Raw genomic sequence first — 27,951 nt, 5'->3', positions numbered from 1 at the left:
GGAGCCTCTCATAGGTTGCCACTATACGAGCATACTATAGAAAGCAGCGCAAACACATCTTTATACCAAGCTTGTGACTCATGCAAAGTGCTACATAAGGAACCTCCGTACCCCACGGCGTTGAAGACATATGTAATCACCATGCGGATTCTTACGCTTAGTCTGAACCGATAGGATACTCCGTCTACTATGGTACAGTTACTGGCCCGCACTTCCGCGGCCGTACACAAATCCTTTTCCGTTATTTTTCACCATGGGCAGGTCAGGTCTCTCAGCTGCAGGAAAACCCTGGCGCAACTGATTGGGAAGCAATTGCGGAGGCTGGCTGATCAATCAATGATGACGCCATCCAGGTAAGAACGACACTATCTCGAGGCGGAGAGGGAGGTATGCGTCCTCATCACATGCCCTTCCAAGGGACATATCTAGAATTGTACAATCACCGAAACCCATGCAGAGTATGCAAACTAGTATGGAAACTTTGCAAGTGTGGTATCTCATTCATCAAACGCGAGACTGTCTACAGATCACGAGTTCCAGCTGCGCTTCCTGCCCTCCTCGATGCTGTACAGGATGCGACACCGCCAGTTCTGGCAGACCCTCTCGCGGCCCAGCTTCTTGAACTTGGGTCCCTGGGGCCCCGTGACGTAGTGATACTGCCCGAACAGCCTCCACTGCCGCGCATCGTTTAGGCCGTACAACTTGTCGCCCCAGGGGCCCTCGTAGTGGAACCAGTCCGTCGGCGCGTCGGCGTTCTCGCGGACGGGTTCCAGGCCCTCGGCGTCCTTGGTCTCTGTGTAATCATACCAGTAACCCCTAAAGTTCTGGGCCGGGTCCCACAGCGGCCCCCGATCTGTCACGTCCTTCAGCATCTTGAAGGGCAAGACGTATGGGTGGTCGCCCGGCGTAGCATACATGGCGTGGCTGCCCACGGCGCTGTAGATGACGGGCCGCTGTGTTTCCGTCGTATTCCCACGCTTCTCAACAGCCTGCCAGGCATATGCTTGGCCACCCTCATGCTCGCTGAAAAACATGGCACGCGGAATGCCCGACTCGAAGCGAACCATGCAGTGCTCCCAGTCGCCGACATGGTTTCCGAAGCGGATGCCAAGCACAGTCTGGCCCAGGTTATACGCGTAAAAGAAGAACCAGAATGCGTCGACGATCCCGGAACCTTTGTCGACCAGGACGAGAGTGGCCGGCGCCTTTGAGTACCCAGACTCATCAGGTTTGTGCTGGGGGGTAGAAACCAAAGGTTTTTGGTCTTCAAGCGAGCGTCTTGCTTGAGGACCCCGTGAGCCTCTTGGTGGAGGGTACCGTTCGGGCCGCTTTCGTGGATCCGATATTCTGCGCAATGGGTGGTCCTTGTCAACCTCATACCATGTTGTGCTATCGCCGTGCCGAGGGGGCCCCTCATTCTCTGGTGCGGGTGTATGCTGGCGCTCCTTCTCTTCATCATCGTCATCATCATCGAACGGAATGGGTATATTGGCATGGCTGTGTAGCCAGTCTGGGCGTGATTCAACGTCGTCTTCGCTCTTCAAATAGACAAACCCGTCTTCAGAGTCCAGTCCGTGCAGGCCCCGCAAACTCAACGGATCCGATATGTTTATCTGCGCGTCATCAACGTACGGCGCCATGTGCGTGACATGATCCGCAATGTCAGACGGCCAGAAGTTCTCGCCCGAATACAGATGCACCAGCGGCGCATACTTCAAAACGTAGTCGGGTATCTCTTTAAGCCCATCCCCGTCATGTTCCACTCGTATCGAGGCCTTTCCAAAACTGCCATCGCCCCGCGACGCCTTGCCGGTGCTCAGCAAGTCTTCGAAGGACCGCAACTCCAGTCTTCTGAGGTCGCCTGGGTCACGGCCATCGTGCTCATCCGTCCGTGCCGCCGGGTCCGACCTGACGTGTAGCACACCGCACAAGCCTAGCCAGCGGCAAGCCTGGCGGTCTAGCCAGTATGGTGATGTGTTGACCCAGCGAGCGTTGGCCTCGCGCTGTTCTTTGTTTGGGGGCGTCGGGTTCAGCACTCTTGGCAGCAGCCACAGGAGGAAGACGAGGGATGCGACTGCAAGCCCGGCAATCGTGAGACGGCGCAGGTGGTACATCGGAGTGACAACGTGGTGGCCCGAAGGCTCTATCGGCGCCCGGAGGTCGAGTACAGTGGACGATTCGAATCTCCCGCTTGGTGGAACGGTTGTATATAGTGAAAGAGAAGCCTGCTGGCGAACGAATGCGCCGAGATTGCAAAGACCGGCCTGGCCGGGATATCTAAGGAAGGTGGCTGCTTCAGTCTATGAGCAAAAGAGAGGAAGGGCAGATAAGGTGTAGAATGAACGTTGAGATGGCGGCATGCGACGGTCAAGTCGCCCGAGAGTTATTTTAGAATCAGAGGAAGGGCTGATCACCTGCACCGCCGCCATTAGGATTTAGATGGAGCGTCACCCTGACGGCTGAGTTGGGGAATCGCTGGGGTGAGGCGATGATCATGGTGGATGGTGGGGGAGTGGGTTGGGGTAGAAGGCTTGACACAAGGTGCAGTCCACAGGGGTCTGATGGAAGCTACTTCGGTCTCCGCAGTGGCCACCCGCGTCTCCAGGTCACTCCCTAACAATTATGCACGGTAACTGCCGTGCAGAGCTTGGCAACGACGACATCATGGGGGACCACTCGTTTGACGCAGCAGGGCCACATGCACAGTATAGCTTGTTTGAGTAGTCCAGAGACGCAGAGATACTAAGGCGGCGCCTGGTGACATTGGGTCAATTCTGATGACACAGAGGCATTGACAGATTGAAAATTCGCTTCAGCCTTGGTCAACTCCGCTATCTGCTCTGAATATATCGTTGCAGAACTCCTACTAAATTGGGCAACACTGGCCAGGCATCGTTTCAAACAAAGATCTTAAACACAATAGAACAATGAGAAATCAAACTCAAAACAGAAAATAATACCAAGTTGAAGTAAAACATGTGATGTATAGCCCTGCGAGCTTCTGGCCTAGCACTACATCTCTCATTGGCAACCGGGGTCGCGGTACGCAGATATCTGCTCCGGGTTCAAGTAAGAGATGCCCGGCGGTCCCATAACATCATGAACTTTGCATTCACAAGGGTTGTGAAAGTGCGAGACACTTTCACCTGCCCGTGTGGTCGCCTGAAGCCTGTCCTTGAGCCTTGGAAACAAAAGGTTCGATCGATTCCTGTCGGATATCTTCATCCTCATGTTGGGAACAAGAGAGTCGAGATAGATCTCCAGGCACCCACGGTCCGCGTCCTCCGCAGCCTCGGCCATGCGACGCGGGTCGAAGCCCGGCAGCCGGAACAGGTGTCTGTAGAAGTTCAGGAGCTGCCATCGCTCCCAGCTGCTGGTCAGGTGGAAGCCAAAGTTCGTGTCCGACTCGCGCTCGATGTGCGTCTCGAAATAGGCGTGGCAGCGGCGGCTCTCGCGCACGCGGAAGCAGCTGCAGAACCGTCCTGACAGGGCGTGCTCGACCCCTATCATGAGCCGGTAGACCGCGTACTCGCATGGCGGCGGCCTGTGAAGGCGAATGCCCTGCCTCTCCAGTTCCGATATGTCGATGCCGTGCGTGCGCATCAAATCCGCGAGGCTCCGAGACTCGTACGCGGCAACAATGTCATCAAAGGTGGCATCAGAGTGCGCCAGAGCTATATATCGTCGGGCAAGCTCCGCCCGCTGCGCGAAGGACCTGCAGTGGCAGAATCCGAATTCGATCCAAGAAGAAGAATATGCATCCGGCACCAGCCACACGCCCGGCTGAATTGTCACGTAAAGATGAAATACATCTGTCTCAGGCTCGTTCAACTTGTATCCGTTATCGAACCTAAGTGCCAAGTCGAGAGAGTCGATAGCATCAGCGATAGCGTTGACCCAGATGCTGTAAGAGGCCGTGTCACTGTCAGGAATGGGCAAGGGTTCTATCGAGGACTGACGCTCCAGGAACCAGGTCACGCAGGCACATTCGTCTTTTTTGGTAATCTGTGCAACGTGTCGTTCGAGTTGACAAAATTGTTTCATGAAGTCGCTGAGGTTGCCGGTCGCTAAGTAATCCTGTAGGCTCTTGACCGCTGGACGTGTTCTGGACAAAATGGTGCTATAGAGGCAAACGAGATCAAGTACTTCGAGTCTGGTCTTGCAGTGTTTGAACCCGAAGGTGCTGCACATATGATCGTCAGCGAGCAGGTAAAGCATTGCATTGTGAATCTGCTCTTCGTCCCCTGAGCGCATGTCTCTTGTAACTTTCCGAATGACCATCCTGAGAAAGTCCACGTCATTGGGTCGATTGAGGGTTCGACATACGAAGACGTGGGATCCCCAGTTTCGTCTCTGACAAGCTCCGGAGCAATACAGCGTCCAACAAGCCGAGCACCTGTATTCTGCGAGACTCTGACAACGCCGGCATAGCTTCCGGTCCAGGACCTTGGTAGGCGGCATCTCATCAATCTTCTCCAACATATATATGCTCCTCTCGTGATTGAGTTTAGACACTTCAGCCCTGTCGATCGGAACGGGATCAGTCTCCTGTTTTCCGGGGCCGCCCATCAGCATAGCGAACCCAGGAGTTTGTGGTAAAGGGAGGAATTCTATCTGGTGCTCGGTGGCGCCGACCCCGCCAGTGCCGAGCATCATTCTTCTACAAGATATGAGTCACCCCCTATCACATCTAAGCTAAGATAGATGCAGGAATGAACTTACCTCGATGTCAGCGGTCTGGTAGTGTACGTTGGTGTCTCCCTCTGCACCGCTTGCGCTGTGGACAAAGCTGCTGACGACTGCTGCAGCAGATCTCTCCTGGCAGGAGGGATCGGATCAGTGAGCATGATCCGGATGAAACTCTTGAGGGCATCCGAGAATCCATGCAATAATTGAAGTGAATGCTGCGGAAGTACTCGTGGCAAGGCCCACAACGGGAACAGCGTCTGGTGCGTCCCACGCGCCTGGAAGGCCCCATGCTGCACGCGGAACTGCTCACAGAAGAAACAGCATTTCTTGCTGCACCCAAGATACGGAAAGACTGTGCCGGCAGGCTGCTTACGACCCTGCATAAGCTCTTCGACGTGGAAGATAAGTTGAACCTCCCCATGGACCGCCTTTTTCGAGCGTGACAGCCTGGCGAATTCTTTGACCCTTTCCGTGGTCTGGAAGAAGTCAATCCACCCCCGAGAAAGGGAAGAATAGCCAAGAGAGGCTAGAACTTGAGATGGGATCCTGGCATCTGAGTGGTTCGGTTTGCGAGCTGCAGCTGGAGTGACCGGCTGAAACTTGAAGGAACCCACGTTCAATCTGATTGCAAGATCCACGAAGGTAACAGCGGCATAGAACATTCGTGTCAGGTACAGCAAGGCAGCCCAAATATCCTTGAAGAGTCGCTTATGGTTGTGGGCCATTTGCATGAGAAGGCCTTTAAATGCAGGTCGCTGTCGAGGATGTCGGACGATACGGTAGACCTTACTCAGGAGATTCTTCAGAGTGCTTTGTGGGATTTGGTGAGCAGCGCTGCCAAAGAGATGTCGGATTTCACTGCACGTGTCCTGGACGAGAGACTCGTCCTCCTGGTCAGAGAGGCAGTCCTCAGCCTTATCAGAGACTGAATCTTCTCCTCTACCACCCAGCTGGAACCTAAAGTGAAGCCCATGGTTATCTTCCCAGTCCTGATATGTGGCATGGCGCAGACCATCCAGGACATTTCGGCTTGTGAGCGTACTAGGGGTTGCAACATCTTGACCAGCCTGTTGGATAGCGTCACGGAGTATCGAAGTGTAGTACTTTATGCGAGGTGCCGAATGATCAAATATAAGTTCGAATGCCCGGTCGACCTGTTCCGCTTGTTGCTCCGCTACTCCTATTCTACCCATCAGGCATATAGTCTATCGATAAGTTGTGTACTCGAACATAGCACAAAGAGAACGCTTACCATTAGCTGCCACGTTGCATAGGAGTTTTCCTAGCATTCTCAGAAAGCCCATGTCAACGTCATCGATGCCTTCGTTCTTAGCACAAAGAAATGTAACAGTATCCTCATATTCCACCATGACCACACTAGCAACATGTTTTGCATCGGAATTCTGCTTCCCTCGCGTTCGGGAGCCTTTTGCTGTCTTGAACCTGGCCAGGACCTCAGCCAGGCGATCCAGCGCTCTTCGTTTGATGGCATCGACCTCTACGTCCCCACTGGCGACTGGAGCTTCGAATTCGGCTTCATCTACCACCTCGCCCCTTGTTTCAAGGGTGAATTCGTCGTTCTCAGGCTGTGGCAGTTCAGAGCTTTGTGGCTCGTCGTCATTTTCTTCGAGCCCTGGGCCCCTTTTAGTGATCAAGGACAAGAGGTTGGTCAGATCGGCTATCTCGCTTTGGAGTCGAGAAACTTCGCCCATCCTAGGATTCCGAGTTTAGTAGGAAACTTGTCACATGTAATCAATAGATTCACGAATATTTGGGATCATGTTGTGGCTGACAGCGGTAAGCTCAATGGCTCTGGCACTCAGGCTGCAATTGGGCAGATCACCCTACAGCCGTACCATTTCTTCTTGTTCTCCGTCTTACGTGCTGTGGTGCCATCCGAATTTGGAAGGCAATTGCATGCATTTGGGTTGAAGCTCCGCACTGGGGAGTTGCAGTATCAGAAAGATGTAAATGGATATTGAGAAACGAAATATATGCAACGTACGAGTTTCCACTTGGGCTAAAGGTAAATCTGACTACGAATATCTGAGATAGCTGGGAATATCACTTGTAACGTCAGGTGCAATCAGTGTATGCAGTGTGGGGTACGGTCGTCGCAAAATCGAATCCTACAAGTTGAACTCCGTGATTCTCAAAAGAGACATATTCTAGAGCCACTCTAGAGTATCGTTGATATGAAGCTGCAGATAGCTTCGCGATGACGAACTCTAACACGTTATACATAGATTTTCATAGTCATGCCGGTATTTCTACCTCAGTTCCGCCGCGACCACCTTCAACACCTCCTCCACCCCCTTCCTTGCCGCCGTTGGGTGCTTCGCAATGCGTTGCCACACCTCTCCATATCTGGGCTCGACACTGACACATTTGCTCACGACCTCTTCCCTCTTCTCCGTAGTCCCGTGCTCGCACAAGAACTTGTAGTACCAAGCCCAGGTATCGCCCAGATCCGGATCACGGACCAGAGCCTTCTCAAACCAGTTCTGTGCCTTATCAAGCCTTCTCTCGCCCCAGAAGATCCGGGCAACGGCCACAAGGAGCGTTGGGTCGTTGTCCACTTCCTTGATGGCTTCCAAGGCGCGGGGCTTGCGCTGCGGGCGGGCGGTGAGATGCCAGATCTTCTCACTCCAGAGAGGACCCTGGTTCTGTTTTGGTACATCACGCAATGCGCGCTCCATGAGTGTCTCGGCCTGCTTTGTGTTGCCGGCACGGCGCTCTATGCGTACCGATTCACACCAAAGCTCAGCGTTCTTGGGGACAGCGAGGCGGGCACGGTCGAGAACAGAACGCGCCTTGGGAAGCTGCCCAAGCTTTTCCTCAAGACGTACGTACAAAAGCCAAAGGGGTACCGATGAGGGTACCTCCTTGACACCAGTCGCGTACGCCTCACGGGCCTGGAGCGGTTTGTCCAAGTCCTCGTAGATCTGACCCTTCATCATCCACAGCTTGGCAAAGTTGCGGAACTGATTAAGGGCTTGGTTCACCAGATCCAGTGCCATATCGGTGTTGCCTAGGGTACGTTCGAATGCTGCAGATTTCATCCAGACACGATCGGTCGGCGCTTCCTGGCGGGCAGTCTCGAGCAGCTTGCGGGCTTGGTCAACCTGACCGTTCTCTGCTTCGAGCTTGACGGCCGCCAACCAGATATCTTCGTTGTTAGGATTCTGCTTGAAGGCCCGACCAAGTACTCGGCGGGCGTTATCAATCTCGCCGGCCTGCCATTTCTCTTTGGCAAGCATCATCCACAGGACTTCCGAACGTGGGCAAGCATTGACTGCCTTCTCCAGCACCTGCCATAACTCTTCTTTCGTGCCGTGATTCCGCTCAAGATCCGCAGCTGCAAGCCAGAGCGTTTTACTGAGGGGAAATACGCGGAGCGCATAGGCATAAATGGCGCGCGCAGTCACGTACATTCCCCTGTTGATACTACTGCGAGCATCTTCCATCCACGTATCTTTGCGGTCGTCGTCCTCGTCAAGACCCCATCCCAGTGTCTCTTGCACGATGAGTCCACAAGTTATAGGAGCGTCTTCCTGCTCGCACTTCTCGGCTTCGGTGATCCATTCCTCGCGCTTCGGCATGGCCGATTCCTTGGCCAAGACCTGTACGGCACGCTTCATGACATTCATCTTGTTCGCAGCGCCGAGTTGCTCTTGTAACCTCGCCGCGGCAATCCAGATTTCGTGTGATGTTGGACAGCTCTTTCGGGCCTTGTTCAGAACCTTCTGGGCATTTTCTGGCGTTTCCAACCGTGCCAATGCTAGCCACAGGTCGACGGAAAGAGGGATCAACTCGGTCGCCTTGGCGAGCAGAATACGTGCGTCCTCCACTTCCTCTTCCAAATTCACTGCCTCTTTCCAGAGGGCCTCGGACTCCGGAATGTGATCGAGAGCATGCCGTATCACACGCTTCTTACTCCTGGAGTCCTTCTCCAGCTTCATCGCCTCGACCCAGAGCCTCACCGAGCGATTGTTCTTCTGGATAGCCTGGGCCGCGATAATCTTGGCATTGTGAGCATCGTTGAGGCGAATGTTCTCGAGCCAGACATCTTCGTTTTTAGGACATTGCTGGCACCCACGAGCGATGAGATTTCGTGCCGCTACAATCTTGCCCGCCAACTCTTCTAATCGAGCAGCGGCCACCCAGCCTGGGCCATTCGTAGGGTTCGTTTTGATGACGGACTCCAGCAGCTCACGAACACGGTTGATGTCACTGACCTGGGCAGCGCCTTCGGGCAGTGATGACTTTGCTAAACTGGTAAGGTAACCCTTGGGATCAATACTGCTGGCGCTGCCGGCGTTAGTGGCAGTCCCCGAGGCCTGATCTAGGCGGACTTGGAGCACCTTGTCTCTTGCCTCTCCGATTTTGGCAAAATTGGTCATGGTGCCGTCGGCGGCGGCGTCCTTCATGGCGGTGTCGGCCCCGTCCTGGATGGTGGTGCCCAGTTCTCCGGAGCTGCTGGCGGCGGCCAAGACGCTGTCTGGCACCGCATAGAAGCGCTCTCTCCGGGCTTCCCTGGCTCGCCTGTTCTTGCCGGTCAAATCGCCGACCTCGGGGAGCGCAGCCCACTCGTCGTCGGTGATGGTGCCGAGGGCGCGCTTCAGGTCGACAAACTGCTGCTGGATCTTTGGGTTCTGGCGCTCGTATTCTTCGCGCTCGGCTTGTTCGCGAGCCTCCCTGTTGGAAATATGGTCGGTAATCTGCTCATCTATACGGGGATAAACGGTGAACCAGCTGCCGGAACAGTAGAAGGTGCGGCCGGGGGGAGGAGGGGGGTCGGTGGGTAGGGCAAAAAGGCAATGCATAGTTGAGGGAAGGGAGTGAACCAACCTTTTGATCTTCCGCCTCCTGTCCATCTTCTCGTCCACTTCGCGATAGATGCGATCAGCCTCGTCATCCTCCTTGTCGTAGACGCCGCCGGCGAACAGGCCAACCTCGTTGTCGGGGTCCTGGTATCGTTCGGGGGCATCGTCGTTCTCGTCGTCGTCCTTCTTGGCACCGGCGGCATCACCGAAGCCAAGGGCGGCCGCCCTCTTCTGGAGGGCCTCCTTGATCTGGTCCTCGGAGGGGCCTTCGCGCGCAGGACCCAGGTCTGAGCGCGTGGTGAAGCCGGTGGCACCACGCCCTAAACCAGCTACGTAGTTTTCGGGCGCGGGCATGTTGAGAAAGTCGCGTCGGGTCGTCATGTTGGGCGGGTGGTCGCGCACCAGCGCGGTGGTGGATGAGATGTAAGCGACCACAGAAAGAGAAGGATCGCAGAGCTGTACACGGTGTCTGCAGAGGGAAGAGCAGCACAAAAAACAGAGGTGAGGCCGGAGATGAAGCTTCCCTGCAGCCTTGCGCCGAAATACAGTGGAGAAGGCGTGGCTGAAGTGCGCTAAACTTGAAGGCTGTCGGCGATAAGCACTGTAAGCTACAGCAAGTGATGCCAGTCCAGGGTTCTCGATAAGCCAGACTGATAAGAACAAAAAAAAAGTTCCCAAACCGCCAGAAAATCCCCACGATCCCGCACCAAGGCAGCCCGGTTGCCCCTCACACTCCACGGCCCGCCCACCGACCGACCGACCGCGCACGGCGACCACGAGCAGCAACGACGGCAGCCACACCACACCGCCGACATGGGCAAGGCAGCCAAGTCCGGGAAGCGCAATGGCGCGTCCGCCAGCCCCTACGAGCGGCCGTCCAAGCCGCAGGCCAAGGCCGCCAATAACATCTTCAAGTTCAACACCTCGAGCTACGGCCAGCACATCCTCAAGAACCCCGGTGTCGCCGACGCCATCGTCGCCAAGGCCAACCTGAAGCCCACCGACACGGTGCTCGAGATCGGCCCCGGAACCGGCAACCTGACGGTGCGCATCCTCGAGAAGGCCAAGAAGGTCATCGCCGTCGAGGTCGACCCGCGCATGGCCGCCGAGGTCACCAAGCGCGTCCAGGGCACCCCCGAGCAGCGCAAGCTCGAGGTGCTCATGGGTGACGTCATCAAGCTGCCCAGCGACCAGCTGCCGCAGTTCGACGTCTGCATCTCCAACACGCCCTACCAGATCAGCTCGCCGCTCGTCTTCAAGCTGCTGGCCATGCCCAACCCGCCCCGCACCAGCGTGCTCATGTTCCAGCGCGAGTTCGCCCTGCGCCTGACCGCCCGCCCCGGCGACGCCCTCTACTGCCGCCTCAGCGTCAACGCCCAGTTCTGGGCCCGCATCACCCACCTGCTCAAGGTCGGCAAGAAGAACTTCAACCCCCCGCCCCAGGTCGAGTCCAGCGTCGTCCGCATCGAGCCCAAGATCGGCGCCGACCGCCCCAACGTCGCCTGGGACGAGTGGGACGGCATGCTGCGCGTCTGCTTCAACCGCCGCAACAAGACCCTGCGCGCCAGCTGGCTCGGCACCAAGGAGGTCCTGAACATGGTCGAGAGGAACTACCGCGTCTGGTGCAGCATGAACGACATCCCGCTCGACGACGGCGTCGTGGAAGGGGACGGGGCTGACGACGACGACGACGAGGACATGGAGCTGGACGAGAACGTCGACCCGAGCGCCGGCGACGAGGACGCCGAGTGGGGCGGCATGGACGTAGACGGCACGGCGGACGCGAGCGGCGGCGGCGTTGGCGGCGGCGACACGCTGTCCTTCTTCGACGGGCTCAAGGCGGCGTCGAGCGAGATGCCCAAGACCAAGTCCAAGAAGAAGAAGACCAAGGTCGCCGCCCTCGTCCGGGAGAAGATCCGAAAGGTGCTCGAGGACGACACGAAGCTGGCCGACCAGCGCAGCGGCAAGCTCTCCGAGAACGACTTCCTCACCCTCCTGCACGCCTTCAACTCGGAAGGCCTCCACTTCTCGTAAGGTCACCTGCTGACCTGCGGGGACCTCTATATCATCGCATTTCCACGTCAGGCGTTTTGGGGTCATCAGAAAAAAATAAGGAGACGGGACTGGAGTCTGGCGTTGCATTAGATCATGGCCTACAACCTGTGGCCTTATCACGACGGATGACTGGGTGCATATACAGCAAACCTCAACAACATCGTTATTGGAACTACACAGCTATCGCTGGGCTGATTTTGTTATTACTTTGTAGAGAATCGAGTGGACATAATACTTTTCGACGTTTCAATCTCAGGTGCATCAAGTCGTGAAGAATGCATAGTGATCCTTGGTGTGAATCATGATTGAATTTACCCATAGCCCTCGCGGTGCCAAATGAAAACGTCCAGTAGCGCAGCATTAGAGAAGAAGAAAACCAGAATTCCAAAGTCATGCCGTCATGCCCGTACACCTCATGCTCCTCAGTATAATGTTACAGCGCCGCCCTTATTTGCTACCGCCGAACCAGCTGGAGATGCCGCTCTTGGCCTCTGCCGTCTTCTGCTCCACCTTGCGGTCGAACTCGTCCACCTTCTTCAGGGTGCTGGCCTTGACGTCCTTGGCGTACGCCTCGGCGTCGGCCTTGGCCTTGGCCACCTCAGCCTGGGTCTTCTGGGCCTGCAGGGTCGCGATCAGTACAAGGCTGTTCACTGTGTACGTGGAGGAGTTCCATGATGTCTCTGAAGAGTGTGCATGGATCTTGGAATCACGCTTGTGGGTAGGTATCACTTACAGCACTGTCAAACTTGGCACCGGCCTGGGCGCCATAGCTCTCGGCCCTCTTCTCGGCCTCGTTGGCGCGGCCGGGGATCTCGCTCTTGACCTTTGCGGAGAGCTTGTGGGCATCGGCTACGGTGGAGGGTCAGTACAGATGATCCAGCATGTGGGCAGCCAGTGACTTGGATGGCAATTCAGGGACGTGACCCGCAGGCGACGCAGAGGCTTCCTTTGGCCACATGCCAACACCCAAATCACCTGGGGCACGCCTGATTGCCGGGGGGCACGAGCCGTGGGGGGCATTATGAACTCACCCTCAGCGTTCTTCTGGGCTACCGTGGCGTTGCCGCCAGCTCCGTAGAGGTAGTATCCGATACCACCAGCGGCGGTGAGGCCGATGAGGAGGGGTGCCTTTGACTTGGACATTTTGTGTGTAGGTGTGTGATTGGGTATCAGCGGGAATGCGATGAAGGAGATGGTCGCAAGACGGTAGGGAGGATGTTCGTTGGGGTTTTTTGTATGGTCGAGAGAGTTTCAGGGTGGTTGGAGTTCAATTAGGAATCGTATGAGGTCACGGACAAAACAATGAGGGGGACTCGGGCTTAGTTATACGGCAGTGACACAAGGCCCAGTCACAGGCTTCTCTACGCCTAGTTACAGGATTTCCGTAGCATTCTGTTTCTGTCACGTAACTTGACCCCTCAGCCGCCTTTGCCTTAGGTTCGATTCTCCTGCGCTCCTGTGCCAGGTGCTGTTCCTTGCTGTCCCGATTCGTCGCGGGCTGGCTGTAGGAGGAGCTCTCTCGGCGTGTTACGACATGCAGCGTTAGGTACAGCAAAAAGCTGTACATGACGTAGGTGCTTGTTCATGCGGGGAAAGGAGGTACCTCTCCGCCCCTGTCTGGAGCTTGGGCCGGGCTGCCCGGTGACCTTGCGTGCTATCGGTTGTGCAGTGTGAATCGCCGCAACGTCCGCTAAGGCCATGAGTACTGTAGTACTTGGAAGCCGTCAGTTGGTCCAGACCCACTGGAGGTTCCAGAGACGGCCCCGCCTAACGGATTAGCGGCCGAGACCTAGATGATGCCTGCTGGCTGGGGCCTGCTTCAGCAGATCTCGAATCGAATCGGGTCCATAAACAACCGATTATTTTCTTCGCCCTCTCAGCTCACCTGCGCCGCATTACATCATTTGACCCATTGTTTGAATGGGTTCTGAGGGCATCGTGAGATTTGCTGGAGTGTGAACGGAGACTCTAGTAGCGCCTGGTTATGAGCCCAGGCCAATCGCTACATGCAAATTCGTCATTGGCATTTCAAGCTCGTGAGCAACGAGCTCCAAGACTACGAGTGCCAGGATACCTAGCTACCACAGTGGCCAGCCCACTCGCGCATCCTGGAGCTGGCAATGCTCACGTAGTTGTTTGAAGAAGGACCGTTCCCATTGCACTTAGAACACCAGCTAGTTATCTCGTCTCAAGATGAAGGCTGTTGCGTATTCATCCGGTGGAGCTTCGACTATACCGCGTCTGGGCTTCAGCTCGGAAGGGCCTCCTGCCAGACTCTGCCGTCTGCCGTAGATAGCCAGCGCTCACTAGATAAATTAGGTTTTCTGTAGCCGCCTCCGTCATCGTCATCCGATTGAGTCCATGCGCCAGCCCGTCCTAACTACGTACCTAGCCCTCTTTCTTGCCTGGGAATTTAGCGCGACGACGACGGCGACGAACGACGACGGCACCCGGCCCCTTTCGTCTCGCTGCCACTGACAGACCTGGAGATACACACACCTACCTCGGGCAGTTTTAATTGTGTTTTTATCTGATTCAGGGTCATTACCACGCCAATTCTCTAGTTAGCGCCGTACTACTCGTCCCCAGTGCTTTCCAACCTGCCTACTGTGCGCCCGTCCAGGCCAGCTCCGTTACCAAGGGCACGTCCAGACCTTGATGGCTCGTCCCTAAGCTCGTCAAACCCGCGGGCTGCCAGCCTACGCTGCGTTGTGCTGTGAGCACCCAGAGCCCAGCATCATTCACAACACGATGCCCAAGGTGCGCTCCTCTCGCCGCGTGCCCCCCCTGAAAGAGAGCGACATCGACCATGAGATAAACCTTGTCGACCACTCGGTTGCCGGCTCTAGCAGGGCCGTCTCCCCGAGCCCGGACGACGATGCCGACCACGACAATACCCTGACCTCATTCGAGAGCCGCGCTCCCCTCGCTGATGCGGCCGCCCCGCTCGCCAGCGCCGACCGGGACCAGGCTGCCCAGGAGTCGGTACCGGGCCAACAAAAGGCGGGAGAAGATCACAAAAACGACACGGCTCGAGACAGGCCAGCGACACCTACCGTAGAGCCCCCCACGCCGGCTCCGGAGGGAGGGCCCTCGGCCACGACAGAGCATCACACTGAGCCCTTGCCATCCGGGAATGGGGTGAAGAAGCAGGCGTCCATAGACCAAGTCAAGAGACACCCGCGCCCAAGGACGCCTGAGACGGCCATAGATATTCTTTACGAGAACGAGCGCGGCGGTTTCTTCTGCGGCATCCCCCTTTTCTCGTCCGCTGCCCTGGGCAATCTTGACCCGGCCCCCTGGACCAACTCCGCCCACAAGCCGAGCCCGACCAACATCAGGACGGCCCAGGTGCCGGACCCGAGCTGGCAGTGGGCATGGCCGAGCTGGCGGGTGAACCACGACGACGCCATCGAAGCCGACAAGGACGGCTGGGAGTACTCGTTCATGTTCGCCCGGAAGTTCTCCTGGCACGGCCCGCGGTGGTACAACAGCTTCGTCAGGAGGCGGGCGTGGATACGCAGGAGGATCAAGAAGGACCACGGTCCCGAGATCGGCGACCCGCACCTCCTGAACATGGACTACTTCACCGTCACCTCGCCGGCCGCCAAGCGCCACTCGCGGCACGGTAGTAGCGTCACCGGGGCGAGCGAGAGGGCCTCGCGCGCGAGCGTCTTCACGGCCGACGACGACGCGATCGAGCTGCAGTTCGACATCGAGGACATCGAGACCCTGCTGGAGCTGCTGCGGCGCTCGCGGATCGACCGCGAGAAGCTCGACGCCGTGCAGAACTACCTCGAGCACGCCCACGACGACCTGTCGGGCCTCGAGGCGCACATGCACGAGATCATGTCCATCTTCGTGTTCCAGGCCAGCCGCCGCCTGCTGCTGACGCGGCTCATGGAGGTCCACGACGGGTACACGCACCTGCGCCAGAAGCAGGACCAGACGGACGAGCCCAAGGGGCCCACGCCGCCGACGGTGCGGCTGCAGGCCGTCAAGTCGGGCGAGGACGACGCAGGGGGGGCAGAGGACAAAGAGACCGGGGCGTCCCCGGGCGACGACCTGACGTCCCCAGCCACGGCCAACCTACCCGCGGACGAGGACCCCGCGCGTCTGGGCCGGCGCGTGGCCAACCTGGCGGACGCCATCAACCACGCCGACGAGGAGGTCCGCCGCCTCGAGTACTGGAGCGACGTCAAGGGCATGGCCGAGAACGCCGCGTCGGGCGGCGCCGTCGACGAGGAGCACGGCTGGCAGGCCGGCTGGGAGGGCATCGACCGCAGCGGCGGGCTCGGCGCCAACAAGGAGGAGCTGCCGTGAATTGTGGCCGTGAGTCGTGCCAGCCAACCGGGGGGGCATAATACTAATACGAGAGGTTGACGATCTTGACATGTGAGGATCATTGGGGGTGAGACGGTGGATGAGCGACTGTGGAAACATTTAATCTTTTCTGTGTCTTATACCCATAGGCGTGGGCGAGGCGGAGGGACGGGACGGGGATGTTGCTGCGTTAAGGGGGGGCGTCTCCGGGGGAAGCAATCGAAGCAAAGCAAAGCAAAGCAAAGCAAAGTCTGGCGAGGCAAATAAGCAGGCGTTATGGGGCATGCATATGTACATTTCGGCGCAGCGCCATGTTGGTTTTTTGTTTTTCTCTTCTAAAAGAGAGCAGGCGAGTTGAGTACACGGCACAACAGCACACATGGGGATGGTGCAGTATACCAGCGGGCAAGACAAATAACAATGAGATTCACATCTTGACAGAAAGCTATCGTGGCTCGGCTCCACGTTGTTGGCTTGATTTTTTTTGTCAATTTGCTCGGAGCATGTTTTCAAATTCGTCACCTATCTCATCATGCTATGTCCGACACTCGGGGGTATGCGTATGGTGTCACCATGCCCTCTTATCACGACGAGCATACTCCCAATAAAAAGCCCAGGCCAGGCTTTGCGCTATCAGCTGCTTGTACACAGCAGCAGAAAGCAAACTTGCCTCCTCATCTCACTACCATGCTACCAGTTCCACTCTGAGGGAGGTAGACCCGACATGCTGTAATCCGCCCCTTCTACCGTCCAACATCCAAGATCAAAATCAAGCCTGCTCCTCCTCGGCGACGTAGTGCAGGTAGGCGCCGAGGAGCTTGATGCCCTCGATGTAATTCCGCTTGTCGAGCTTCTCGTTGATGGAGTGGGCGCCGTCGGTGCTGCTGCCCATGGGGAGGAGCAGGACGTTCTTGCCGGTGGCCTGCTCGAAGGTGAGGGTGACGGGGATACTGCCGCCCTCGCGGGTGAAGTCGGGCTGGACGCCCCAGACGCGCTCGACGGCCTTGCCGGCGGCGCGGAAGTTCCAGTGGTTGGGCGAGGCGACCCACCACTTGCCCGTGTGCTGCGGGTAGACCTTGAGCGTGTTCTTGGAGCCCAGCTTGGCAAAGACGTCCTCGACGTACTTGGCCACGACCTCGTTGGTCTTGTCGATCTCCATGTCGGGCACGGTGCGGATCGAGAACTTGCCGATCACCTTGGCCGGGATGACGGTCTTGGCCCCCGGGGCCGAGAAGGCACCCTCGATGCCGTGGACCGAGAGCGACGGGTAGCGCCAGCGGCCCATGAGGGTGGACTTCTTGTCCTCGAAGATGGTCGTCTTGGAGCCGAGCGACTCGTGCAGGTTGTCCATGGTGAAGCTGATGTTGTCGTACAGGCTCTCCTCCTCGGCCGTGACGGGCGCGACCTGCTCCATGATGCCGGGGATCTGGATCTTGCCGTGGGTGTCGACCAGGCTGCCCAGGACCCTGACCAGGTCCGTCATGGGCTCCTGGGCGGTGCCACCGAAGACGCCGGAGTGCAGGTCGGCGCCGGGGCCCGAGATCTCGACGCTGTAGTAGTTGCAACCCCTCAGGCCGTAGGTCAGGCAGGGCTTCTCGGTGCCGAGCCAGTAGTTGTCCGAGATGCAGACGGCGTCGGCGTCGGCAAAGTAGGCCTTGCCCTCCTGCTCGATCAGCTCCTCCAGGCCCTCGGACCCGTACTCCTCCATGCCCTCAAAGCACATGAGCAGGTTGACGGGGAAGTCGACGCCGGCCTTCTGGTGGGCCTCGATGGCGTTCAGCCAGCCCAGGACGGGGCCCTTGTCGTCGGTGCTGCCGCGGCCGAACATGCGGCCGTCGTCGCCGACGGTCAGGGTGAAGGGCTCGGTGGCCCAGCCGTCGCTCTTCTCGGCGGGCTGGACGTCGTAGTGGCCGTAGACCAGGATGGTGCGCTTGGCCTTGTCGGAGCCGTAGCGGGCCAGGATGACGGGGGGCAGGTCGAGGCTGGGGTTGTCAGGCTGCTTGCCGAGGGGCCGCAGCTCGACGCTGGCGCCGAGGGCCTTGAGCTCCTGGGCCAGCCACTCGCCCATGCGGACGACATCCGGGCGGCGGGCGGCGTCGGACGAGATGGAGGGGATGGCGACGGCCTTGGCGAGGCGGTCGATGAAGTGGTCCGACAGGGCGTCGACCTGGGAGAAGTAGCCGTCGAGCTGGGGCGCCATCTTGCGGGACTGGTGGGAGCGGAGGGCCGGCGTGAGATAGGTTCTCGTCTGGCGGACGACTAGAGGAACGGCGGCGGCGGCGGCGGCAGCAGCAGTAGCCCGGGTTGGTCGGGACGGGAAGCTATTCGCGGTGGGGGCGCAGTGCAACAAGCGTCTATGGCAGCTGGTCTGGCTCTTGGAGGGGATGGGAGAGGACGATAGACGGAGTGGGAGAAGAGCAGAAAGCTTCACAGCGGAGGGCGCCGGCGATGGAAGCCGGCCGTGACTGGATAGTCGTGTGAGTAGCTGCGTGCGGGGCATCTGCATCTGCGTCTATCTGCATGTGGGAGTGGATGTGGCTTTTTTGGAGGGGTCGAGTTGGCGAGAGGGGCATTAGCAAACCATCGAGGTCCTCGGTGTTAGTTGGTGTCGCGTACGTTTAGGGGTCCTGGGGGCTGGAGCCACAGGGGACGAGGTACCTGCTGTCGAGGTCAGTTAGGTAACGAAAAGCTGCTGGAAAACTCGAGCGCGCGGCTATCCAAGGCCTTGGGAAAAGACTTCCAAGGTTGCTGGCCAGGACGAGCCTAGTCTACTAATCCACGCCTGCCGTATGGGGAAGCTGGGAAACGAAGGTGTCCACACAGGTTCCACGCACCCAGAAAACCACGGCGTATGTACAGACGTACTGATGTCCTTTCTGCAATGGCATATTCCATCACTACTGTGTCGTGGCCAGACAATGTCCAGGCTAGACAAGGCTCCTTCGGTCTCGATCGTCTGCAGAGTTGATGTGGGGTATATTCTTTCATGCTATGCTATGCTACAGTATACAAATCCCAAGGCCCAATCGCATGCCCTGTCGCGCCGTCTATAGATGAACAGTCCCTTTTGGAGTATATGGTACAGCTCTATGCAATGCAAACACCCGTGTGAGCCTTTCCAGCCATGGCTTATGGACTGGCCGTCTTATGTACAGTAACTTCTTCCTGATTGTTATATCTCCTGCGCGTCCTGGGCTTATGACCCTTCGGGCTGATGACCTCTCCGCTGCCGGTGGTCTTGGAAGGGAATCTCGATCGTGAGGGCATCCCTCACCGAAGCTGCAATTACCTCCCCTTCCTTGATCTTGTTGTGCACCCTTCGATCCATCTCGCGGGCTTCGGCGAGCTTGGAGAAGAACGGCTCTTCCGGCTTCGACGACAAAGACCTTTCGCCGTGCCACCTTGCGGCATAAGTCGCCTTGGTAAAACGGTTGCTGCCACCATCGCGTAGCGCAGCCAGCGCTTGCTCGCCGAGTATGCTATCCTCCCACGTCTTCAGGAGCGACAGGCGGCCGAGGTTCTCTTCCTTGCGGTAGAAGACGTTCAGCTGATGGCGCATTTTGTGGCCGGCCTGCCGGTCGTAGCACGCATAGTGCCAAATGACACGCAGCATGTTCGGGCTCCTGATTCTCCAAGCTATCCGGAACAAAATATGATACGTCTCCTGATTTGGACGCGTACCAGGCCACCTTGACCCTATAAAACACAGAGTCTCCATGAGGTCTCGGATGTTTCTCTGGTGAGTGATGATCGTATTCACGGCGACCACGTCCGGCTGCATGCGACTCGACGTGGATACCAGGCCAAGCAATTCGTTGACCATTGCGTGCTTTTCGTTCCTCCCCAGTATCTCGAGTAACCGGTTGAGTGTGACGGCGTCGAGCCAAACCGGGTCGTATTTCATGTCCTGCTGCTCCACGAAGCGCTCGATCGACGTCAGCCTCGGCAAGGCATCCTCGAGCTCAAAGGGGGCCATGTGTCGTCCAGCCTTGGCAAGTGTAGACTCTATGCGGTTGAGCCCCTTTTTCTTCATCTTCCGCAGCACTTCCCGCTTCGCCTTGGCATCCTCGACCAGCATCAAGAGTTGCAGCCAGCTCTCGCTGTCGGCATGGTAGCCTCTCCTGGTCATCATCTTCAGCACGGCGTCAAAGCCGTCAATGTCTCCGGACCGAGAGGACCCTTCCAAAAGAAGGTTGCAGATCCTGGTGTCCATCGGAACATTGGAGATTTCGGCCTGGTTAAAGATAGCTCGGGCAGCCGGTCGAAACGTGAGATGCTTCTCCTGGATGTAAGCCAAGCTCATGGCCAGTGCCTCGGTGGAAATGCTGTCTCTGAGTGATTCGGACTGGAACAACTCGACGAGCAAGGACACGACCGTTTGTTGGTGATCCGGTCCATCTGGGGGGTACAGCGAACCCATCAAGTGCATCGGCACCACCCCACTGACCAAGGCTGCGACATATTCCTCTAGTGATGCCTTTGTCCATATCGCGGGTCGAGCAATGTCGTCAGCCCTTTGAGATAACTTGTAGTTGTGCCTTTTGGGCCGGCTCCCCAGGGCGATCACCGGCGACTGTTCCCTGTGGAGGGTGAGGACCCTGTCATTAGGAACGGCATCACATTCTTTCAACAACTCGACCGAACGCAGCGTGTCCTTTCTCCGCCAAAGGTCCCGGAGCATGCCCTCGGAATCGCTGTCCATGACCCTGACGGCAGATATCTGCCCCGATGCCCGAAGCAGATCCAGCAGCGCGCGGCGCACAGAATGCTCAGATCCTGTCAGCGTCAACTTCAGCCTTCCATCTGCCTCGTCGACGTCGTTGATCCGGACGATCGCTCGGGTGCTCTCCTGCAGCCGCCCGGGACTGGTGGGCGACCGCGGCAAGAACTTGCGCACCTCATCAGCAGCTCCTCTGCCGACAGTGACCTTGAAGTCGTAGATCGTGCCAAACTTGGGCGTGAGCTTGGACAAGGCGCGCTCCACCTTTCTCCAGTTGGTGCCAAGTCTTCCCTCGGCAACACGAGCAGATGTCCACAGAACTTGCCGTGCCTGGCTCTGCCTCCTCTTGCGGTTGTTCCGGTCAATCTCGTGCTTGCTGGGGTAGAACCTCGACGGCTTCACCAGCGCCGAATCTTCTGCGCTGGCGCTGCGCTTTTTGATCACCCGGCGCAGGACGGCCCTCCGGAATGCCGAGCGAGAGCGAGTGGCCGGCTCGTCCTTGGGAGCGTCTTGGGACTTGCCACTAAAGGCCTCTTTAAACACATCTTGGAACTCGTCTGCGGGATCCGCGGGGGGGGGTGTCGACCGTCGGGTTGTAAGGGCTTCGTGCACGGGATGGGAGGCGGGCTCAGTGGACACATGTCGTCGAGGGTCGTATCTTGGGTAGACGACGGCCTGGCCTCGAGGGACACCCCTGGGAATCAAGGAGAGCCCTCCGACAGTCGAGGCGCAGGCACGAGCTCTCCATACTGATCGGACTCCCAGGGACATGAGCTATGAGCAGAGCATATCCTAGGCAGAAGTAGAGGCCAGATCCGGAAGCAAAAGGGCCCAGGTTGAGAGTGTCTGTCGACGGTTTGGACTTTGCAGCTGTTGAAGTAGCACACGAGCTCCAGAAATTTCCGCCATCGGCGCGTCGCAGAAATTCCCAGTTCTTGACGGCGCCAGTTGTCAAGCTTTGGCGCTAGGTCCAGTCATGGGAGAGTTGCAGCTGTCGGCAGCTGCAGAAGATGTCATTGCTCTACTCTGCTGGTTAGCTACCTTTGAGGAGCCTCTAATACCCATTACCACGGGTCTGAATCCGTGTGAAACGGACAATTTGAATATTCAAGATTGCTATACGCAACTACAGTCGCATGGTAGTCCTCGGCTTCGTCACTGTATCGATCACAGCGGAATAACGGTTTCATGTGCTGGCGATTGCAGCTTGTCTACTTATAAATTGGGTTCATTGGCCAGCACAAACACAGAAGCTTCCATCTCAATCTAGTGAAGGTAATTGATACTTTAGTGAAATAGTCTGAGTTTGCTCTCTATTTTCTAATAAAGCATGCACGCCTGCCGTGTTCTATAGGGCGAAATGGAATAATACAACGAATGAAGCAGCAGTCCTCAATATGTTGCCCGGGTCCCCTACATGATTAGATAGGTAAGAAGGGTGTCTGTGTCGGCGTTCCGAAGCGAGGAACAAATAAAAAAAATATACATGAAGCCCTGAATCAGTCGGTGTAGATCTTGGCCGGGAGGGCCTTGCCGACGATGGAGTAGTCGTAGTCCCGAATCTTGTCGAGCCGCTGCACGGCGCGCTGCTTCCAGATCTCGACCTCGCCGCCGCCGCGGATGATGCCGACGCGGTACTTGGCCAGCAGGTTGCGCGCGGCATTCGAGTGGTCGTACACGCCGCCGTTGAACAGGGCCGTCGCGTCGCGGCCGATGGCCGAGGCGATCAGCGCCTTGCCGCCCGGGTGCTCGTCGATGAAGTCCGTCACGTCATGGGCAAGCCCCGCCACGGCGATGAGCGCCCGGCTCTGCGACGCCTCCAGGAACTCGTCCCACTCCATGACCGGCAGGCCATGCACCGGCCTGCCCCAGTCCAGGCGGCCGAGCTTGCGGTCCAGCTTCTTCTGCTCCTGCTGAAGCCTGCCCTTGTCGATCTCATTCTGCGAGAAAGTCCTCAGGTCACTTGCCAGACCCAGCCATTTCCATGTGTTGATGCACCACTTATTGGGGTCGTACGTCAACCACCGAGTAGTGTTGCGGTAGTCGGTGGGAAACTAGAGATTGATTAGCGAGATGCCCCGCGGTCGTAAGTGATCGTCAAGATAGAATAAACGGACCTCGTGGTGGAAGTTGTGGTATCCCTCGCCCAAGCTGAAGAGAGACGAGATCCAATGGTCTCGCGGAGAGTGCCTGTCGTCAAAGGGCTGGTCGCCCAAGTAGTGGCCCAAGCTGTTGATGGTGAACGAGCTCTGTTGGACGGTGACAACGCGGAGAACTCCAGCGTAGATCAGTCCGCCTTTCCAATCACCCCAGCCGAGACCAGCGACCAATGTCGGCATCACCCAGGCGAAGAAGATGGATATCGCGGCGTAGTGCTTGTGCTGCCAGACAACGAAAGGGTCGTTGCTCAGGTCGGAGATATCGGTCCGGCCATGCTTCTTGTAATCCTGGCGCAGTAACAGCCACCCCATGTGTGCGTGCCACACTATACAATATCGAGTGTCATTAATAGGTTCGTTGATCAAGGGGGAGCACCCGTCCCGCCTAAGCTGCCAAAATGCCGCTGTGAGTGCTCGGGAAGGACTACATTCACACGCTGGAGAGTAACTCACGGCCTTTGCTGACGGTGTAGGGGTCCTTCTCGGTGTCGGTGAACCTATGGTGTGCCCGGTGGCCCCAACTCCAATATCGGATCGAGCCCTCGAGGGCGCTTGCGCCACCGAAGCCAAGGAACAGCTGGAGGGGCAGGGTCGCCGTGTACGACCTGTGAGACCAGAGCCTGTGATATCCCGCCGTGATGCCAATGCCGGCCCAGAGGTGCAGCAGAACGGAAAAAATGAGGGTGGGACGCTGCAGTGGCGTGTAGTAGGCCCAGTAGCAGGCCACCAGGGGAATGAAGACCAGCAGTCCCGTCTTGAACCAGTCGATATGCTGATACCAGTTGGACCATGTCATGGGCTGTTCCGAGATGTGCGTGTATGTCTTGGTCGCCGCCATTTTCTCGTCCGTCACTGTGGTGGTGCTTGTCTTGGTCGCCATTTTTGCTGGTTGCAGGTGTTGACAGGTCTGGAACGATTGAGGCAGAGACTCGTAGCCCGAGCCAGGGGGACGTTGGGTTGGTTCTCTTGTGGTTGTTCCTCGTCTATGGCGGATGGGATAAACTCGGTGTCAGATGTTAAATGTTGCAGGGAGCAGTTCGTTAGCAGGACCGTTGAGGGGGGCTGCTGAATTGGGGCCTCCTATTGTGGAAAATTCCTTATGGTGAAATATTCATCGTGTTACTTCTTGAAACTCGCTAGCGTGATCGACTTAGCTGGATAATATAAGCTCCAGGTCTTGTTTTGGGCTTTAGGGGTCACTCCCCATTATGGAAACGTGACGTATCCATTACGGTCTCAGGGGCAAAAGGGATTGGCTGCTTTGTTCGCCTGATCCCTGCCAAGCCTGCAGGTCCAAATTGGTGCTCGGTAAAAGTCTGACAGAGAGAGTCTAGATTGACTGACTATTTGACACACAACTCAACGTATACACAGTACAATAGAGACATGAGGAACCACGTATAGAGACACAAGTCGAAACCCATCCAAAGACTCCGGCCATCACAAGACGTAAGCTGTGACGCGCTCTCTCGTACACGTAGTCTGGGCTTGCGTGAAGAATGGATTTTTTTTCGCCACCGCCAGGCAATCTCCCGCAGAGCTTGGCAGCCGGAGTGCACGAGTTATTTATTCCTTCGGGTATCGGCGCGCAAGCCCACGAATGAAATCAATCACATGTCGCAAGTTGCTAATGTCTAGGTCGTCCTCGACCAGAGGCGCGCATACAAATATTTCGTATCCTCTGTGCAATGATCATCTGAGAGTCCAGCCATGAGGTTCGAGCTTCTCCTACCATTTCGACATTCGACGATGAGAGACCCAAGGCGTATGGTATGTACCCTTTCTGTGGGAAGAAACCTGTAAATTCGCCAACGCCAAGGTGAAACCCCGCAGAACACTCGAGTCGCGCATCTGTTATCTATACAACGTGCAGTATACCAAGGACAGAAACTCTCTGTATCAAAGTCTCGCGGCGCACGTTCTGGTTACGTCGACGATATTGGTGCATAAGAGGGGGTCGGTTGTGGTTTAATCGCTGGACAAATAGTTCTGCAGACTGCTTCTGTCTCTACAACGTGCTCAGATGGCGGCCCACGTCCGGTCAGGTCTAGGCCAAGCGCGGGCTCCGAGCGGCATGGCTCAGATCCGGGTGGGGCATCCATGGTGACGATTTGACACATCAACCACTTCCAGCCGCGCGGTCTGTTGTTATACGCGATGGAAATATCAGCCACTCGCACTAGGCTGGCCATGGCATGTCGCGTTGGCATTATTACATTTCGTCAACTATGCTACCACTGAGACTGCCGTAAGAAAGCGTTGAGAATCCATCAAGTCGTGTGTATGCCCGGGCCCCTTCTAGCAAAGATGGAATCCGGCGCTTGCTTGGCAAATGCAGTCCGCTAACGCCGATGCTTTGCAAACCAAGCGCGAGACCACATCACTCACCATCAGAGGGACCGTTGTCGAGCATAGCTGGTAGCAGTGACCCGTAATGCCCTGGCTTCGTCGGACTGTCTGTGTCTCTCTCTCTCTCTCTCTTTAAACAAAGATGACACTTCCTCCTCCGATCAGCACTGTCCGTTCCCTACTCAGTCTAGTGACTAGGGACTAAGCAGTGACCCTCGCTCTCTTTCTCTCTTGCTCTTCTCCTCTCGCTGAGCCGCAATTGTGACCATGTCTACCTGTTCCTCGATGATCTGGAATGATTCAACCGAGGCCACCCACCCGTATGAATGAGACCAAAATCTTTCAAGATTCCACTGAAGACACCGTATTGGGGCTGAAAGAAAACACCCGACTCCTGTATCACTCCTTGGCCTCCGTCTTGGACTCCTCCTTGGTCTCCGCCTTGGCCGCCTCCGCAGGGGTATCTTTTGATGTGGACTCCGACTTGCTCTCGGTGGGGTTGTTGGACTTCTTCTCTCGGGCCGGGGGCGAGGGGGCTCTGGGCGGGGGGCCGCTGCTCTCCTCGCCGTCGTCTCCCGAGGATGACTTTGAGACTTGGCTGGCTAGGTCCTTGTCCTCTTCGGCATTGTCAAACATCTCGGTGTCATCCGAGTCTGTCAATACCTCAGTGCCATCGCCCAAGAATATAATACGACCCTTGTACCCACCAATGCCGAAAGGCTTTGACTTGTTCTCCATGTCCACGTCATATCCGCTGTCGCTATCATCGAAGTTGTGGTGGACGCCGGGACCTCTGAACTCGGCTGAGTCCCACATTGTCAGTTTCTCCCAGTGACCCGGACTCTCAAGATGGCATACCGTATTCCGGAGGAGCGCAAGGACCGTCGCCCTTGGCTACGCGGTTCGCGACCTCCTCGTACCAAGCCTCCTTGGTCTTGCCGCGTAGGAAACCCACGACGATCATGGTCATGTTGTCACAGCCAACGCCACCGGTCTCCGAGTTGGAGGCCAGGCAGTTGTCCATCATGTTCTCACAGATCTTGTCAAGGTCTTGCTTGGCAGCAACGCCTCTCCGGACAAACTCGATGACGGCCTGGGAAGACTGGCAGTCCCAGATACCTGCAAACATTGTCAGTCGGGGCCGAGATACGTGGTTTGAGAGCTATTACCGTCACAGGCAAGGACCAAGAACTCATCGTCATCGCTCAGCTCGTGTACAACTACGTCAGGGTAGGCGGTAACGATTTGTTGCTCCGGAGCAAGTTCGGCGCTCTTCTTGAATTCAAAGTCACCAATGGCACGCGACAGGGCCAGGTTGCCGTTCACGCGACCAAAGTCGACGAACCCGCCGGCGGCGGTGATACGCGCCTTCTCGCCTACACGTCGACACAGGTAAGTAATGGGTTGCCGCGGGAATAACAGGGAGATGACCAACCTTCGTTCTGTGGCTTGTGGTCAAATGACAGGGGCTTAGCGCGACCTTTGACTCCCAAAACACTTCGCGAATCGCCAGCGTTAGCCTGGACACGGGTCAGTATGATATGTAAAACAACGTCTTTGTGCTCAGCGGGGACGAACAATGTAGATCTTGTCTTCCGTGATCAAGCCGACGCAAGCGGTGCAGCCTGACACTTCCTCTTCGTACTTCGGATCTGTCGGTATCGTGTCAGCCTGGTCCATATGTCTGCCATGTTCTGTCTCGACGGTGTTCCATACCACTCAGTATCGCCCGGTCGCATGCCAAGAAGCAGTCCTTGAGGGCCTGTTCGTAGTTTCCGGCTTTGAAAGTGTCCTGCTTGACCAGGATGTCATCGATGTTTTCGCCGGCGTACAGCGCCACCTTGTCGCCTCCGTGACCATCAAAGACGCCGAAGAAGGATAATCTCGACGAGTGCGACTTGGCCTCGTCGCTATCGGGTTTCAGCAGGTCAAGAATAGTGCAGTGGGCGTCCTCCATGCTGATACGCCATCCTTGCATGGCAGACACGCCGTAGAGCATGCGACCATCCTCGCCCTTGGCGGACGCCTAGGAGGAAAGGTTATGTCAGTGATATGCCAGGAAAATATGACAGGTTTTGTCGCGGATGGACAGACGGGCGCGTTCGCGCGGCTGGCCACAGGTGCAGCAGACATCAGGTTGTGATGAGGTCATGGCATGCGATGAGGCACGCGCGGTGCGAGCCTCACCGGAAGCGGACACACGATGGGGTCAAAGGCGGAAAATGGAATATTTACCTTATCGACGACGGGCTCCGAGAGTGTTTGTCCCATGGCGAAAGACTTTGGACCGCGTCGCGTGGGCTACGGTGTCGTCTCGGGAAGGATTATGTGGAGGAGGGAGGGGTTGTTCAGGTTCGTCGTCGGGGCGGGCGTCAGGTCGGCGATGCGGTGAAATTTTTCAAGGGACGGGAAGAGGGATGGTGGTGGTAGTGGTGGTGGGCGGGAAGAGCAGCGACTGTCTCTCTCTCTCTCTACCAAAGGCAAAGCGCACGACAGGCTGGGCAGCGAAGAGAATGGTTGGTTGAGGCGAAGTGGCAGAGAGCGTGGGAGTGGTGAGGTCTGCGGGCAGAGAAAACCGACCAGGACCAGGACCAGGACCAGGACCAGAACCAGAACCAGACCGGGACAGAACAAACCAAGGCGGGGTTCCGTCCTAACCTCTCAGAAATCGCTGTGGGTAGGGTCTGGTAGGTCGCCTGCTGATGACGGGATCGGGGGCCCGTTTTTGGGACTGGTGTCTTTTTTGGGGGGGCGTGTGAGATGAGCTCGCTCTCAAATTGGGGGGATGTCGGGGGCGAAAGAAGAAAACGGTGCAGCCCTCGCCAGTCAG

The 27,951-nt window shown here is 57.1% G+C and overlaps 10 protein-coding genes across 10 annotated transcripts; 2 read left to right on the top strand and 8 right to left on the bottom strand.

Annotated features, from left to right (window-relative positions):
- Window positions 1–527: 527 nt before the first annotated feature.
- JN550_008134 (uncharacterized protein) lies at window positions 528–2,496 on the bottom strand (the record flags this gene model as incomplete). Its single annotated transcript, XM_049320062.1, has 2 exons — window positions 528–2,300; window positions 2,452–2,496. The coding sequence occupies 2 exons, from the start codon at window positions 2,494–2,496 to the stop codon at window positions 528–530; spliced, it is 1,818 nt and encodes a 605-aa protein (XP_049169921.1).
- A 525-nt stretch (window positions 2,497–3,021) lies between these two features.
- JN550_008133 (uncharacterized protein) lies at window positions 3,022–6,401 on the bottom strand (the record flags this gene model as incomplete). Its single annotated transcript, XM_049320061.1, has 3 exons — window positions 3,022–4,660; window positions 4,723–5,869; window positions 5,942–6,401. The coding sequence occupies 3 exons, from the start codon at window positions 6,399–6,401 to the stop codon at window positions 3,022–3,024; spliced, it is 3,246 nt and encodes a 1,081-aa protein (XP_049169920.1).
- A 558-nt stretch (window positions 6,402–6,959) lies between these two features.
- Window positions 6,960–9,896, bottom strand: JN550_008132 (uncharacterized protein; the record flags this gene model as incomplete). The annotated part of the gene is made up of 1 exon (XM_049320060.1): window positions 6,960–9,896. One exon carries the CDS (start codon window positions 9,894–9,896, stop codon window positions 6,960–6,962), a length of 2,937 nt encoding a protein of 978 aa, XP_049169919.1.
- A 432-nt stretch (window positions 9,897–10,328) lies between these two features.
- Window positions 10,329–11,549, top strand: JN550_008131 (uncharacterized protein; the record flags this gene model as incomplete). Its single annotated transcript, XM_049320059.1, has 1 exon — window positions 10,329–11,549. One exon carries the CDS (start codon window positions 10,329–10,331, stop codon window positions 11,547–11,549), a length of 1,221 nt encoding a protein of 406 aa, XP_049169918.1.
- Window positions 11,550–12,017: 468 nt separating this feature from the next.
- Window positions 12,018–12,713, bottom strand: JN550_008130 (uncharacterized protein; the record flags this gene model as incomplete). Its single annotated transcript, XM_049320058.1, has 3 exons — window positions 12,018–12,119; window positions 12,304–12,419; window positions 12,602–12,713. 3 exons carry the CDS (start codon window positions 12,711–12,713, stop codon window positions 12,018–12,020), a joined length of 330 nt encoding a protein of 109 aa, XP_049169917.1.
- A 1,608-nt stretch (window positions 12,714–14,321) lies between these two features.
- JN550_008129 (uncharacterized protein) lies at window positions 14,322–15,893 on the top strand (the record flags this gene model as incomplete). The annotated part of the gene is made up of 1 exon (XM_049320057.1): window positions 14,322–15,893. The coding sequence occupies one exon, from the start codon at window positions 14,322–14,324 to the stop codon at window positions 15,891–15,893; it is 1,572 nt and encodes a 523-aa protein (XP_049169916.1).
- A 769-nt stretch (window positions 15,894–16,662) lies between these two features.
- JN550_008128 (uncharacterized protein) lies at window positions 16,663–18,093 on the bottom strand (the record flags this gene model as incomplete). The annotated part of the gene is made up of 1 exon (XM_049320056.1): window positions 16,663–18,093. The coding sequence occupies one exon, from the start codon at window positions 18,091–18,093 to the stop codon at window positions 16,663–16,665; it is 1,431 nt and encodes a 476-aa protein (XP_049169915.1).
- A 996-nt stretch (window positions 18,094–19,089) lies between these two features.
- JN550_008127 (uncharacterized protein) lies at window positions 19,090–21,384 on the bottom strand (the record flags this gene model as incomplete). The annotated part of the gene is made up of 1 exon (XM_049320054.1): window positions 19,090–21,384. The coding sequence occupies one exon, from the start codon at window positions 21,382–21,384 to the stop codon at window positions 19,090–19,092; it is 2,295 nt and encodes a 764-aa protein (XP_049169914.1).
- A 728-nt stretch (window positions 21,385–22,112) lies between these two features.
- On the bottom strand, window positions 22,113–23,652 carry JN550_008126 (uncharacterized protein; the record flags this gene model as incomplete). Its single annotated transcript, XM_049320053.1, has 3 exons — window positions 22,113–22,667; window positions 22,731–23,098; window positions 23,226–23,652. The coding sequence occupies 3 exons, from the start codon at window positions 23,650–23,652 to the stop codon at window positions 22,113–22,115; spliced, it is 1,350 nt and encodes a 449-aa protein (XP_049169913.1).
- Window positions 23,653–25,520: 1,868 nt separating this feature from the next.
- Window positions 25,521–27,392, bottom strand: JN550_008125 (uncharacterized protein; the record flags this gene model as incomplete). The annotated part of the gene is made up of 7 exons (XM_049320052.1): window positions 25,521–25,924; window positions 25,980–26,240; window positions 26,291–26,497; window positions 26,557–26,641; window positions 26,700–26,773; window positions 26,838–27,147; window positions 27,357–27,392. 7 exons carry the CDS (start codon window positions 27,390–27,392, stop codon window positions 25,521–25,523), a joined length of 1,377 nt encoding a protein of 458 aa, XP_049169912.1.
- Window positions 27,393–27,951: the final 559 nt, after the last annotated feature.

Source organism: Neoarthrinium moseri, assembly GCF_022829205.1.
Source record: "Neoarthrinium moseri strain CBS 164.80 chromosome Unknown scaffold33_Wmoseri_CBS_16480, whole genome shotgun sequence".
Lineage (NCBI taxonomy): Eukaryota > Fungi > Ascomycota > Sordariomycetes > Amphisphaeriales > Apiosporaceae > Neoarthrinium > Neoarthrinium moseri.
This window is presented reverse-complemented; position numbering and strand designations above follow the sequence as displayed.